The sequence below is a fragment of the Tachypleus tridentatus genome, chromosome 10, assembly GCF_004210375.1.
Source record: "Tachypleus tridentatus isolate NWPU-2018 chromosome 10, ASM421037v1, whole genome shotgun sequence".
Classification (NCBI taxonomy): domain Eukaryota; kingdom Metazoa; phylum Arthropoda; class Merostomata; order Xiphosura; family Limulidae; genus Tachypleus; species Tachypleus tridentatus.
Genome location: NC_134834.1, coordinates 185,595,110 through 185,611,127, shown reverse-complemented (window position 1 = coordinate 185,611,127; position 16,018 = coordinate 185,595,110). Strand labels below are relative to the sequence as shown.

Sequence of the window (16,018 nt, the reverse complement as noted above, 5' to 3'; positions counted from 1 at the left end):
TTTTAATTATTTTTTTGAGCTTAGGAAGTTCTGAAAGGAATCTTGAATTTGAAAAAGGAATATTATGGAAACAATAGTTCTTTACTTACTCTTGCAGGTCAATGACCAAAGAAGAGGAATTAGAGAAGGTGTGGGAAAAAGAAGGGAAAAAACACTTAGATCTTCGATTCAAAGAAGGAGAGACTATCAAAATAAACATGAATATTGCAGTAAGTGTTTCATAGACCTATTTATGGATCCAACAGAAAAAAACAACCCTGTTGATTTTATAAGTTTAATTAGCCTCACTGTTGTTGTACATTTAACCTTCACACTAATCAAAGCCATAGTATTAATGTAATGCACAAATGTCCCTAAGTGGTTTATACTAACTGTATAGTTTACATGAGTTGTTTTAAAATGGTTGCTAGGCGCTGTTTCCACATGATTTTACGTAAAAATTTTTTTACAGAGAACATGAAATATTTTTTAAAATCATGTACATTAACCATACACACACACTATAATAACATTTCATTGTTTTCTTCTAATGTGTGTTTTAGAAAGTACCTGGCAAGTCCCGACCAAAATCCAAAACCCAACTTGGTTCAGGAAAAACTATAGGTTTACTGCCCCCTCCTCCAGGAGGCATAAAGATTTCAGGTCTGACAGAGCCTGCCCTTAGTTCAGCATCTCATCTTGCACAGACAAATAGCAACAGTGCTGCCAATTCTTCTCCAGAAAATTCAGAACTTTCCACAGAACCACCCACGGAACTCTGGGGAGACTTTGCTAGTGCCCAGGTGTGAGTATTGTTTTGTTTAGTAGTGGTATTAAATCATATCTTAAAATGGCCTGACTTAAAAAGACGAAAGGTGCTGTTGCTAAGCCCATTGTTGTTTGAAACAGTAACTAGGTAAATTAAGAGGCTTGTAAAACTGTTTCATTTCTTTCCAGAACCTTAATACTTGACAATTATTATAACAAAAGGTAAAATTAAAGTGAAAAGACAATAGATTTTGTTGTATTTTTTAAAACAATTTTTACTGTAATAATTTGAAACTTATAACAAAACGCAGTATTAAGATTATAAAAAAACAAAACTTCTATATGGTGACTATAGTGATTAGTGTTACAGCTATTAGCTGAATTTCCTGTACTCACTGTTTCATCACATAATCACAACAGCAGTTGCTCTTATCACATAAGGTGAATCTGACTATTCTACTCACTCCAGCACACCAAAAAAAATAACCTCATTTATCACCTTTAGTCACAGTGTAATAACAAGGACTTCATTATAACCCTATATATGTAGTCACACAGTAAAAATGGGCTACATTAACCATGTTAGTAACGTAGTAAAAATAACTTTTCTCCACACTTTGTGTAGACAAACTAAAACAGTTCATCTCCAATAATAAGTTTGCAATTGACAATATTGACAGTTTTTTTTCATCATATCTAGATATAGTAGAATATTAGAATCAGTCAACAGAAACGCATGTTGTTGTTTTTTATGAAATGTTTGAAAATGATGAATGGAAAGTTATTTCATTATTCTATTATTTTTGTAGTAGCGGAAGTCAGACAGATAACAACAGTAATCATGGGCAGAGAAGTTGGGTACAGTTTTAGTGCATTTCCCTTTTATAGATCCATTTTAACCGGAAAGAAAAATTGGCTTATGGCATCGACCAGGATAGAGAAATATACAACCAGAATTTGGTGAAGGAAAGTACCACTGTGGAGAATATTTCATAAGAAGATAATGTTTTGTTATATACAAGTTTGTTTTGAAAGGAAATTGTTCTCTGTGTGCATGTTTTGGGAAGATTATTGTTTTGTACCTGTTTGAAATTTTGAGAAATATTCATTGTTTTAACCTACAAATGTTTGGGAGACTTGCTATTTGAAATCAGTAATACCAGTGACTTAGTTTACCTTCAGAATTTAGAATGAAGATAAAAGTATGTTGTAAATGAGTTAATGGAGAGTTCTGTATGTCTTTTTAAACAGACTGCTCTTAGAACCTGAGCTTTCTGTCATCTGTTACACAAGGAGTCAAAGTATTATCTTCCAAATTATTGTACTTTGAGAACTAAATACATCTATAACTTTGGCATTTTTACTTCTTATGATTTGTTTAAATATTATAACCCATTAGTACGTGAAACCATTTTCACTTGTGTATGTGCCTGAAATATTCTCTATAATATGTACATGTAAGATTGTTTTCTATTTATAGCAGTGTTATTTTATGCTAAGGTGTTCTGTATATTTGTAAGCTGTTTGTAAACTATACTATGCATTTATATGGTCTCTGGAGAGCAAGGCTCTAAGAATGTATGATGTTTTAACATACGTTATATAATAGTAAATAAGTAATCTGTTCAGACTGTCTACAGTGAATATTTCCAAGAAAAAACTGGTGTGAATGTTCTTTTAGTGCTAAAAGTCATTACTACTATATATATTTTGTATATAACAGGAAATTGTGCATATGTTTTAAAAAATTGTCATACTTTATAATTAAGAGAAACAATATCACTTAAGTATGAGGAACTGTGCCTTTATTAGAATAAAAGAAATATTATGACAAATAATAAAGTTTCTTGTTGGATTAATGCACCATAATATTTTGTGTTTTGTTCCAGTGCTGGACGTTACATCGTATTAAAAAGTTAGCAGGTGCTTTGTCCTCAGTTTTTTACATTTAATACTGGAAAATGGTAAAGTAGATTTCAGTAAGACACAAACTGTGAGAACCTTTCCTCTCTAAGAGTGCTGAGATCTTACTGTGCAATTCAGAGTTGGATGACTACTATAATAAGTGTTATGTAAAGTCTTGTTGTTTTTTTTTTATTCCAATGATTGATTAATCAATATTTAGATCAATTGTCATAAATATAATCCATTAACTGAAACTAGGGTTTCAGATCATTGATATTTTGTTATCATTCAAACTATATAGGCTATTCAAGTATTCCACCAAACTTACATGCTACATCTTTATTTTAAGGCAAAGATAGTAAGGCTACCTTCTGGTGTTATGAATTAACTGATTATTATAGGGAAAGCAAGTGGTAACCAGCACTTGATGCCAACTCCCCCCATCCTGTACGTAGCATGGTTTGAAAAACACTGTTTTATATGTTTGAGGCTGTTACTTAATTTATCTATTGGGCCCGGCCTGGCCAAGCATGTTAAGGCGTGCGACTCGTAATCTGAGGGTCGCGGCTTCGCATCCCCGTCGTGCCAAACATTTTCGCCCTTTCAGCCGTGGGGGAGTTATAATGTGACAGTCAATCCCACTATTCGTTGGTAAAAGAGTAGCCCAAGAGTTGGCGGTGGGTGGTGATGACTAGCTGCCCTCCCTCTAGTCTTACACTACTAAATTAGGGATGGCTAGCACAGATAGCCGTCGAGTAGCTTTGTGCGAATTTCAAAACAAACAAACAAAACTTAATTTATTAGCAAATACCACTTACCACAATGTAAAGAACTCAGTATAAACTTTTAGAGATTTATCCATACAAAGTTATTGTATATTAACCAGTAATATACACAAAAAATTTTCCCTTTCTCCTGAAACAACAACTGGGATACACATAAATTCATGTGTAATTAAAATTTCTTTTTTTAGTCCACTGTTTAAAGTAAGTAGAGAGTTGAAATTTTATTTTTAAAACAGTACATACAAGTTATAATTGTCAAACATTAGTTCCTACTTCTTGAAGGAAAATGTGTACAATAATAGCCAATAAAAAAAATTCACGTTCTTATTGTGACAACACTGGTTATTTTAAGATACTGTAGTGTTGTCAGAAAAATGATAGTTAAAACAGATTATAAGCTTACAAAATTATCAACTGATGGTCGGAAATGTTACCATCCTATTTAAAGTTATTCTAGTTGTTAGATCAGAAATCATGCAACAGTATGAAAATCGTAATTACAGTTATTTTTTATGAACCACTGAAATTTGATATCTTGTTACAACAGACTAGGTACCCTTTAAACTATATTAACTATTGAAAATAACCTTAAACATAGAATACCTAACAGTTTCAATCTTAACCAAAAGTTAAAAAAAATTCTATAATTTACAGAACTTCTATATCTTCCTTGTGTTTTTTTCCAATAAAATATACACAAGTTCCAATGTTTAATCCCCCACTGGTACAGAAGTGTCTGAGGACTTAAAATGCTAGAAACCAGGTTTTGATACCCATGGTGGGCAGAGCACAGATAGCAGCCCATTGTAGTTTTTTTTTTTAATTCGAAACAAACAAATCTAATGTTTAATTAATATATATCTCAGCTTAGGGGAAAATCATGAGAACATGTCCTCACAAACTAATACTGAAACTACAATGTATGTAAATATTATGTAAATACAACTGTTACTTAGCAGTGAAGCCTTTGAGTTGATTTTCTTGAGATTTTGTACCGTAATAAAATATTAGTATTTGTGTTATACAGTTCAACTATATCATATCCAATTAATTCTTTTAGTAAACACTTCCCAGTTTTTGTTCAAGCCTTTTGAAATGTTACTGTTGGAAAACAAGAAAGATTCTTTTTGAGCAAGTCTTGTGACTAAACAGTAGTCAAACAGGTGCTTTCACACATTTAATTCAACTAGTTTATGTAAATATTGAATAATACTGTAATACAATAACTGATAAATTCAACATATATTTGTATATAATACTAACAATAAATAGTAAATAAAATTGTTGAGAGATTTGATATATGTATGTTAAATTTCTGTAAAATAAAGTAATAAATATGAATATTACTTTTAAATAACTTAAACAAAACAACAAAATATATTCAGGTAATTAAGTTAGTGTACAATAAAATTCTATCTTCACAATAACATGAAGCATACCATACATCATTTTAGTTTCAAATCCACAATTCATTCCTCTCCTAATTCAAATGGATTTGAATCCTGACTGTCTGTATTCTTAAGCTTAGAAGTATCAGAACCAACAGCTACATCAAAAGTACTTGTTCTGCTTACAGTTAGTGATCCAAACAGCTCTTTTTTTGACTTTATATTTCCTTTTAATGTATTATTGCACTTATAATCCTTCTCAGGAATACTATTACCACCTTTCTTCTTATCCGATTTTTGCCTCTGCACAACATCACCTGTATTTTGAGCAGGGCGTGTAGGTGGTTTAAAGGCACGTTTCTTCTTTCCAACAGTTTTACTGTCATCTTCAACGATGCTTGTCTTTTGACATTTTTTCATCAAGTTTAAATGCTTGGAAATATTAGACATTTTACTCTCTTGTATGTTCTCTTTGTTTTCCAGTTTTTTCTTCTTTTCTTTTGAGAATTTCTTTTCTGTGTCATTTTTTATGTTGATGTTACTATCTCTCTCACAAGGGGTCACAGACCTCTCTTTTGATTTCTTTAAGTTTTTGGAATCTTTTGCTATTGTATTTAGTAATACAACTGCATCTCCAGCTCCAAATTCTTTATGAAACGTTTTTTCTCTAAGATCTATTTCCTCAACCTGAACTGTATCAAATTCATTCTTGTTTTTAGGTTGAATATAAATTTCTTTTGACTCAGGATCACTCTCTATGGTATCAACTGTTTGAAGAAATATAAAAAGCATATCAGTGGAACTTTCATAGTACAAAGATGTTCCTTCTTAAATGATTTAGTTTATCAATCAAATTGGTGAAAGATATACATATAAATAAGTATTTCATTAAAAAATGGTAATATGTGTGCTAATTTTTATATCAAGTGAATGCTGTTCTGCAAGACATCAGAAGAAAACTTGGATAAAAGATGATAAAGAATAAATTTAAATGTCTAAATGAAAATGTTCTTTAGTTTATTTTGGGCAGATGACCTACATCAGGCAGTAACACAGCATCTTTTCAGCCCCCTAGTGGCATGTCTGCTACTACTAGAAACTGGATTTTAATACCAATGGTGGGCAGAGCATAGATTGCCCTTTGTGTCCAAAACATCACAGAAAATAAAGTACAAAAAGTTTTCATTTAGATATCAATGTGTTATTTACTATCTTTTATCGATTAGTTTTGTATAATACACTGTTTGAGTAACTAGAATTGGAATGAGTACTCATATTCTGAGAATACAAAACCTGTGATTCTATAACAAAGAAAACTGACATGTATACTTTATAGAACTTGTTTTTGTTAATTTTATTAATCACAGAAGACCAGGAATTTGTCTTCTTTAAAAAAAATATATATTCAAGACAATACAAAATAAAGGAACAAGTGTGGTGACAACAGCAGATGAGAATAATCCATTGAACTACTAAATCAAAACTAAACTTACACATATCCAAAGAATCTATTGAAACAACTTCATCTAATTCTTCAAACAAACTTGCTGCTTCAGTGTCATTCATTGGAGTAGCCAGTAAGTCACTTGTGTCAATTTTTGAATAGTCCAGTTCTTCTCGATATTCTTTCACCTTACTTTTCCTGTCTTTTTTGTCTAAATAGTACACAATCAAAAACAAATATATTAATGCATTTAATTTTTTATAAAATACTTATCACAAGATAAGCTATTCTTCAGTGCTGCCATCTATGTGCAAACTTTGTCTTTATGCATACCCTACACCTGTTGGAATTACTATATTCCATCATGTCTCTCATGTATTATCTCTTAACCAATAGTAGCATCACATGCTCACATGGCTCCTTCTGCCAAATAGTCACTTCTTGTTTAGCAGTATTTCAGTCCAAGTGTCTTCTGTGTACTTAGTACTTCCTGTGTGACAAAATTGTTTTTCTCACAAATTAGTTCTTTTTTCAGTTTATTTTCCTTTAAACCTGTTCATTCTTGTTGCTGTATGTCTGCACTCGTTAATTTGTGAACATTTTCTTCAGTTATGAATTCTAAAGTTCACACTGTAACTTTGGGTGTCATACCAACAACCTTTTTTTTTTTTTCCTCGGGCCTCAGGTGCAGATGACCTGACGATGGATCTCCCTACTTTATGATGTCAGGAAACTAGTACTCTACGTGGATCAACTTTCAGACTGATGAGGATTTTGATAATTTTTCCCACATCCATAATTTGATGTTCTTTCTCAGTTGCAGCCTAAGGAATCATCTAAGCCTAATTCAGTCTTCATTGATTCTGTGTCTCAGGTTCCTGATGTTTTATCCCTCTGTCCTACTCCCCTCATCCTTCCTTGTTACATGAGCAATCTTCTCAACAATTTCTGATATTTCTTCTCCCTCCAATTATATTTGGGTGCATGCACGTAAGTTTGTCTCACAATTAAGTGAAGGTATCAGCAGGCCAAACACCCCAAGTTCTTCTGACCAGTACACCCTTTCTTACCTTTGAGTGGACTATCCATTTTTAGAGTAACAGTTGTTATGTTCATTGTTACCTATTTGTAAGCCAACTACTGAATCTAATGTTCGTCTTACTCATGCCCAATATTCTTGCCTTCATCTTACCCTAATATTCTATTGTATCTTTCTTCCATACATCTAATATTGGAGATTCTCCACAGAAGTCCTAAGGGGTTTTCTGTGGATACCCTTGACCTTCTCTCCTCCCCTCCACACTAGTCTGTATTTCATCCTTGACTTTTGGCATTCCATATGTGGTTTCTTTGTTGTTGAGATCTTATAGGTAGGTATACAATATTGGCTTAGGTCAGTTTACTCTCCACAAATTCTATAGAGTTGTATCTTGCAACTTTTCTCAGATGTTATGTCTTTCACACAGTTCCAGAAACTCTCAACACTTGGGTTTTTTTAACCCGCCAGCAATCAACCTTTATAACTTTTTGTAGCCTGTTTGTCTCAGTCAGAACCTTATATGTCACCTATTACTATTTCCCATCCTTTATCTTCCCAACCATCATCTGTTCCTTCAAAGTAGGGTACTTATTTTTGTTCACATACTAGAGGAAATAAGATCCATCACAACCAGTTCTGATGACTACCTTGCAAGTTTGGGTCTGGTGGGAGCTCAACTGTTGGAATTTCTTCTTTGCAAGAGTCCTGTCATCAGTGGTCAATGAGTGATATGGATTCTATTCAATTTCTTTCCCCACCTCCTGTTTCTCCTTGCCTTGTTTCCTTTCCTCCTCCTCAAGATTCCATGACCTGGTTAGTTGGTTGTGTAGCATTTATTGGTGTAAAGCAACTGTGTCAAACAACCAGTAAAAAGGAATCATGCAAAAAACAAAAGTCCAATTTGCAAATTAAAATCTTAAATAGAGTTGAAAAGACCAATGGCCCTTAAAAATTTAAAAACACAACTGAGGTGGACAGTGTCACCATTGGCACTGATACAGTTCAATGTCAAGGGTGAACCCATAGTAAAAGTATGTTTAAAATGGTTCCGTCACTCTTGATTGTAACAATGGCATGATAGTAAAATGTGGGCTGTTTCGACCTGAGTGTCACAGAACCAGATAAAAGAAAGCAATGAGTTAAAAAAACTGTGGCCAATGCATAGCCTGGCCAGAACACCTCCTTCTGATCCTTATGGAAGCAAGACGGCCAAAGAGCAATAGCAGGTTTGGTATGAAAAAGCTTGTTATCATGTCTCTTACTCCAAATTGACTACCAACTGGCTTGGAGCTAAGCCTTGAAAACAGGATCATAGTCCGTGTATGGGACAGACACAGCAGTGATAGTACCAGAGCAAACTGGATAGAAGTAGATAATAGAGAGAAATGGACCAGTCCATTTTGAATATTGATGAGAACAGGGTGAGAACTAACATGAAGCAATTCCAGGGCCAATAGAGAGCTAAATGAGTCAGTATAATAGTACAGTTTGTGTACTGCACAGCTTCTGTATGATCCAGGGCAAAAGAAATAGTGTACAATTTGGCAGTGAACACAGAAACTATAAAGGGAATTCTGTGTGCAACAACTGAATCACAACCAATCTATTTGCTGCACATCTTTCGAACCATCATTCGATTTCCATTTATATGGATAGTTCAAAAGATGTGTGGCAAATAGAAGGCAATACTTCCAATCGTGAGTATGTATTCTTCAGATGACTCAACGAAAGGTCACATTTATGGATGGTAATTAGCCATGGTGAAATGGGCTGATCACTGGATACAACTATGTTATCCAAGGACAGACCCAATTCAACTAACTGCACCTGGATACAAAGACCATAAGGGACAATGGCAGACTGTCTATTCTGAAAAACCATTGCCCACTGAGGAAGGAAAACACAACCCCAAGTGGTATGCTGTGGTAAGGATCAAAGTTTTGAAGCATACAGTAAAGATAGCAAATGGTGAAGATATAGAGGAGATTCATCAGACTCAGTGTACAAACTCTGGACTGTAGAAGTGCAGAAGGCCCCTGTGCAGAGCTGAAGTCCCTGACAGGGAACAGGGTCCAACATCTTCAAGGCTGAGGTCCTGACAAGACCAGAGATCCATAGTCCAGATTTGATCGAATAAGGGCATGATAGATTTTTAGCACAGAACATCGATCTGCTCCCCAACAAGCAGAAGAGGAAGTTCAATACTGTTGTACACTTGACACATAGCTGCTTGATGTGTGGAATAAAGATTAGCTCATGGTCAAAAATAAGCCCCAAGAACATTGCCTTAGGGCCACAGGAAGCATAATACCCCATTGGCAGCAGAAGTGCATGCAAATGGTTTTGATGTGGCCCACTTCAGTAAGTGATTAAAGGCAGTCTGTAGCTGCTGTTCAATAAACCTCATGTTCAATGACTGACATAAAATGTGGAAGTAGTCAACATAGAGACTTTTTGCAACTGTAGGGCAGAGTTGTCCACTAATGGCATTAATCTTTATAATGAAAAGTATAACACTCAAGACACAACCCTGAGGGACTCCATGTCCCTGTGGGAAAGAACAGGAAAGTGTCAAACCCACACAGACTTGGAATTGCTGGTTCATTAAAATGTTTAATAAAAATTGGTAAATGGCCACACAACCCATACGAGTGGAAGTCTCGAAAGATGCCATACCTCCATGTTGTATCATAAGCTTTCTCAAAGTCAAAAATTACAGAAACAAGATGTTGCTTGAGGAAAGCCTCCTTGACTGACCTTTTAACTTGAATTAGGTGGGCCATGGTGGATTGCTGACATCAGAACCCACACTGAATAGGTGAGAGGAGGTTGTTTAATTCAAGGAATTAAGCAAGACGAGCATTAACCATTCTCTTTAAAATCTTGCAGAGACAGCTTGTCAAAGCAATTGGTTGGTAGTTTGAAGGAATCTTGGGATCTTTCCCAAGCTTAGGAAAAGGGAGTACAATAGTATGGTGCCTCTCTTGCTATCCTTCTGGTTATTTTTAACTAGATCTGGCAGGAGAGAGATGGTGCAGCACCTCGTAATGAGTATCCTCAGGTCCGACTGATGTACTTAAGAGCGATATAGAGCAAGCTTCACTTTCACCAATGTGAAGGGACAATTATTCCCATAAAGACAATCAGCCCAAAACGAAAGAGGTGATCGTTCTGTCCATGTCTTGATGGCTAAGGATGGTGGAGGATGAAGCAGAAGTGCTAGATGCATGAGAAAAGCTTTTGCCAAAGAGTAATGGCAATGTTCTGAGCATCAGCAACTTTCTGGCCATAAGAGAGCAAGATTGAAAGGGGCAGAAGTATAATGTCCACTAACCTTTCAAAAATCTTGTCCCATATGACTTTGGAACTGGGCTTAAAAGAGATGCTAGAGGTGTATTTAATCCAAGATTCCTTCTGGCTTTGATATCTAACTTGCCAAGCATGTGATGGCCCGATGAAACGCAATGCAGCTTAAAAGTGCGAGATACTTACGAAAGGTATCCCAAGCCCATTTTTGAGCTTTCCTTGTCATGTGGCAGGCAGGATTTCACAAAGGATGAAGATACTGTGGGAAATGTATCGAGATTTTAGGAATACACTGAGCAGCTGCCTGGACAATACAATCAGTCACTGCTGCTGAGCAGTCGTCTATCGAAGGCAGGATCATGTTCTGAGAGAACAGTGAAAGAGGGCCAGTTGGCCTGGTCCAACTTCCATCGAGGCACATGGGTCGAGTTGCATCAACCACTGCCAGTCTCTCTCAAAAAAGTAAGGAAATTATCACTGCCCCATGGATTACTGTCAACCCTCTAAAAAGCAAGAGAAAAGTGAAGGGGAGCAGATAAAAAGATAAAGAGCAGTAAAAGACTGACTAGGAGCATAAAAATAAGTACAAGAACTAGTATTGAAGAGAGATAGATTGTAATTCAAGAGCATATGCTCTATGGAACAACCCCCCATCAATATCAGCATTACCCTATAGTGGATTATGTCCATTAAAATCCCCCAGGATTGAAAAGGGAGGCAGTAACTGCTCAATGAGGGCATCAACGTCTGAGTGATCATAAGTCTCTTCATGAGCCAGGTAAAGAAAACAAATAGTGATGGTGTGACCCAAGGAAGCAAGGATGGCCACAGTCTCCAAGTTTTACTTCTCAGGGCTGCAGAAGAGGATGGACCTGAAGAAATACCCAAAGCCAAAGGAAGTGGAACCAGACAGTCACTGGAAGGAATGGCAGGAGCAGAGATGGAAGAAGTAGATTTATCAACTATTTTAATCATGGAGGGCCAATTACTTTGCTGGAGGCATGGAGATATCTGTCTGCATTCCCACTGTGGCAGTGAAATGGAGTGCAGCAACATATGACTGAGATGGAGTTGGGGACAATAATTTCTGAGTTTCTGGGTAGGAGATATTATTTATAGTCTTCAAGCATTGCACCTCTTTCTCCTCCACCTATTTAGTGCAAGAAATAGAGTAAGAGGGGTGTGGACCACTATAGTTAATACAGCATGGTTCTAGTTTGCACTCGTAAGTGTTGTGGTCTTTACCACCACAACAAGCACATGTCAAAGAACCACAACATGATGTTTCGAGTGACTGAACCATTACCACTGGAAAAATCTGAAAGGGTTGGGAATGTATGGCCATTTCTTAGAGTTTAGATAACCTGCTTTGACTGTGGCAGGAGGAAGTTGTGATGTAAATGTCAACATCAGAACATTAATAGGCACCACAATTCCATCTTTGTGAGTGGAGATTCGGCACACCATAGAAACACCTTGGCTGAAGAAATCAGCAAGGACCTCAGGCTCAGCAATGTTCTTTAAATCCCTCTCAATTAAAACTCCTCTGGAAAAAAATCATTCAAAGTTGCATGGGGAGTAACCTCAATGGTACCAACTTCTTTACTGACCTAGAAGAGCCAACAAGACCTTCTAATCCCTTTTGAATAAAAAAGGGGGACACTGCTCAGAGGATTTCTTGGATTAGGAGTGAATAATTAGAAACTGAGGTACAGAACCTGACTATGATGTTTACTGTACAACAGAGTCATCCATATTGAGAATGTCTAACAAACACTGGTATTTGGTTTACCCTAACCCAAGTGGGCCAGCCAACTGACCTTGGGGGGGCACCCCAAGATCACCCATTTACAGGAATTCAAGGCCAAAGTGGTGTGTTGGTGTTGGATCCCTCAACCACCAGGATCCTCTCCTCCCCTTCATCATAACTGGTTCTCCATCCTTTCAGTTTTTTTTTATTTTTTATTATTATTCTCATCCTTTTTGTTATCCACAAAACTGGGGACTGTTAGCTAGTCATTGAGTTATCTTGCCTTCACTGCTTCATCACACTTCCCCATGTTACCCATGGAGTCTTTTCTCACTGTGAGATAGACATTTTTCCCAAAGTGGTAGATAACAAAAATAGATGCTTCCAGTACTTATCTCCACATCCTGATAACATTCAATTGAGACCTTATCTTCGGTTTGTACATCTCACTGTGAGATAGAAATTTTCCCCAAAGTGGTAGATAACAAAAATAGATGCTTCCAGTACTTACCTCCACATCCAGATAACATATCAATCGAGACCTTATCTTCAGTTTGTACATCTTGGGGTGGTTTACCAATTTTGTGCTTCTGTCTTTTCACTCTGGGGATGTGCTTTCATCATTACATGGATGTGCCAGGATCCTTCACTGTTGGGGTACACATAATAGACTTTTTATCCCCTCACAATTTTCCTCATTAATTGGGTCTGTCTTTTAATTCCTTGGGCCTACTCCTTCCCGTCTTCTTCCTTCTGTACTTTGTTTCATGGTTCCACTCATCAAATCCAACATCTCATCTTTTCCCTCACTTCTCTTCATTGTCTGATGAAAGAAATTCTACAATGTGGCATGTTGACTACTAGGAGTATCTTCACTGTATCACACTTTCCTCCGTGTAGTGGTTTCACCTACCAACTGTGATTGTTCTCCAGACTTAAGTGTGACTTTAACATGCAAGCTTTTTGTTTTTTTCAGGAGCCTTTCTCTCCATTTTTCACCACATGGATTCTACTCTCTGGTGAGTGGTGTCTGACAAGGTATCCTTTCGCTCTAAATCTGCAATGTCAAACATGTTACTAAAACTTGTACATGGGCTTTGCAGCAACTGCTCATTATCAAGATGGGGTGTTCCACAAGACTGCTTGATGGTTAATTATGAAGGTGATGATGTTCTTCTGGACTCTCCACCATACTGTCATGCCCTTCTTTTCTTGAGTGGGGTATGGAAGTCATTACCACTTTCCAGTTCCAAGCCACTTGGGTGGTTGACAATGGAGGTACCATGCTGAATACTTTCTGTAAGGAAAAAGTTAGAACCATTCACTTGAAAGAATGGTGGTACTTTGTTGTTGTAAATGTGACATGGCTTCCAGAAAAGATGAGTCATAACCTAGCTGGTTGGCATGGCCTTCTGATGCCTTTTACACAACCACTGGAATTCAGCCATCACCTTCTGGTTGATGTGGCATCCTAATACACATTACACAGACACTTAAGTTGAGCCATCACAATTGCAGTTCACCCCTTCAATTGGGAGACCTCATCCTACCTTCACAAGAAAGTCAATTCACAGTGTAGAGGTCTCGAATTAAACTGAACCTATCAACATATGTCCTCATACCAGTTTGGGTTGTCTCTCTTCCTCACCCAGTTGCTCCATCTGTATCTTTGGTCGCAGTAGTTGTATATGGGATTGTGCTGGTGCTATCCTTAACTATCCCTAATTCTATCCTATGGCAATTATCATCATTCTGCCCTCACATGGATGTTGATACCCTACAAGGAGGTTTTGGATGCAGTTGACTTACTGAATACAGTCCACTGTGCCCAAGCAACTCTACATTTCACAATTTCTGTCCTAGTGTATTACACAATCTACACGTGGGTGAAAAGTATACCTGGCTCAGAAGTGATGAGGTTCTCCTCTTCTGATTTATATTTCTCATTGTCATGGGTATCATTCGGACATTTTCAGGGATACTTCTTTCATTCCCTTACATCAGTCTCTCCTCTTTTTCAATGTGGGATCCTGGCTACTTGTGAGAGGATGTAAGTACCATATTGCAAGTTCTAATTTTCTTATACTAAAAATGTATTTCTAATAGGTACTTACCTCCTCTCTCACTTCATTGGGCGCAGACTGCCCTTGAGTAGCTTTACGAGGAATTCAAAATAAATAAACACTTCACAGGTCTTCACATCTTCTGCCAAACTTTGAAGTGAAGATTTGATAGAGGAGTGTGGAAGGAGTCACATGAGCATGTCATGCTACTATTGGAGAAGAGATGATACATGATGATTTGTATGAGAGACCTGTTGGAATATAGTCATTCCAACATGGGAGAGCTCAAGGCTTGTGGCATGTGCACATAAAGAAAAAGTTTGCATATAGAAGGCAACAATGAACAAGAACAGTTAACCTTGTGAATAGAGACAAGTAGCTTTTGGAAATACATTTTCAGTATAGGTAAATTATAACTTTGAAATGTCTCTGAGAAACAAAATGTTGATGTATCATAAAGTAAGTATTTGTTATGCTTCTTTTTGTAAAATTACAACTATTTGGTGGTATAACACTTAAAAGGTAAAGCAGTACATATCTATGTGATTTTACTGTTTAGTATAACCAATGAAAGTGTAGCTGTATTTCATAAAGATAGAATTTTTTTAATAATGAAACATTTAATTATTAATGAATTTTCAGTACATTTTTAAATGCAAATTTTGTAGGAAAAATAGCAATTCATATTTAAAAGATGGTTTTGTTTTATTCTTCAATTATATATTTTTAATTGTTTAAAACACTGCAAGATATACAAAATATACAATAAAAGCATCATTTTCTACCATACTTTTTTATGTTCTAACTCATCTACATCTACTACTTTTAGGTTGAAGTATCTTATTGTATTTAAATACAAAGCATTAATAACAAAAGGACATTTCTAAAAGTAACTGTATTATTAAATTAGAAAATAAAAAAAGAGTACCTAGGTAATGCATGTCTTCAGTTTTGGATTTTGACCAAGCTCCTTTGTATCTGTATGCAAAACTGAAAGATTTCAGACGTTCCTGGAAAGGTGTTACAACACATTTTTAATTACACAATAAGTAAAACATATTTAAATCAGAATAAACATTAACACTGATTATACATAGGTTTAATATATCTTGAAAATAAGTATATATAACAACATAATTTTTTTTTAATCTATCTTCAGGTTCTTTAAAATGTATTTACACCAATTCATTTACTACAATCAATTTCAACCAAGATAAATAATACAGTTTAGACAATAATCACCTCAATAGTCATTTTCAAGGCTTCAGTTGCTCGTGTTTTTGCTTCTCGAATCTGGTTTTCATATTTTTTCTTACAGTATTTCTAGGAAAAAAAGTTTCAGTACAAAAGTGTTTCTGTAATGGTTAATAAAATAAATCGGTACACATAATTATTCCTTTTCAGTTTAGTGGTTTCACATTGATTTTAAAATATGTGCTTATGACTGTTCTCTTAATATTTTCAGAGACAATACTTAATTTCAATTAGTTATCACTGTACAGTTACTTATTTTCAACAGTAAGATCAAAAAATAAATATAATATTGTACTGACATATCCATTAAAAAGACTTCATGGAATTACTAACATTT

At 35.7% G+C, this 16,018-nt stretch overlaps 2 protein-coding genes across 3 annotated transcripts in view; one reads left to right on the top strand and one right to left on the bottom strand.

Moving 5' to 3' along the window:
* LOC143231122 (NECAP-like protein CG9132) overlaps positions 1–4,734 on the top strand; it is a 17,940-nt gene extending 13,206 nt beyond the window's left edge. The window contains exons 5-7 of one of the 2 annotated variants that reach the window (XM_076465734.1): positions 98–209; positions 543–784; positions 1,557–4,734. In XM_076465734.1, coding sequence (XP_076321849.1) covers positions 98–209; positions 543–784; positions 1,557–1,617 — 415 coding nt within the window. In that variant the 3' untranslated portion in view covers positions 1,618–4,734. The remainder of the gene's footprint in view (positions 1–97; positions 210–542; positions 785–1,556) is intronic. The other variant, XM_076465733.1, reaches the window with a different exon arrangement.
* The window catches only part of LOC143231121 (uncharacterized), a 27,219-nt gene continuing 15,819 nt past the window's right edge, over positions 4,619–16,018 (bottom strand). The window contains exons 11-14 of the mRNA XM_076465732.1: positions 15,670–15,750; positions 15,356–15,437; positions 6,319–6,480; positions 4,619–5,592 (exon numbers count right to left, since the gene is read on the bottom strand). Of these exons, the coding sequence (XP_076321847.1) occupies positions 4,907–5,592; positions 6,319–6,480; positions 15,356–15,437; positions 15,670–15,750 (1,011 nt within the window). The 3' untranslated portion in view covers positions 4,619–4,906. The remainder of the gene's footprint in view (positions 5,593–6,318; positions 6,481–15,355; positions 15,438–15,669; positions 15,751–16,018) is intronic.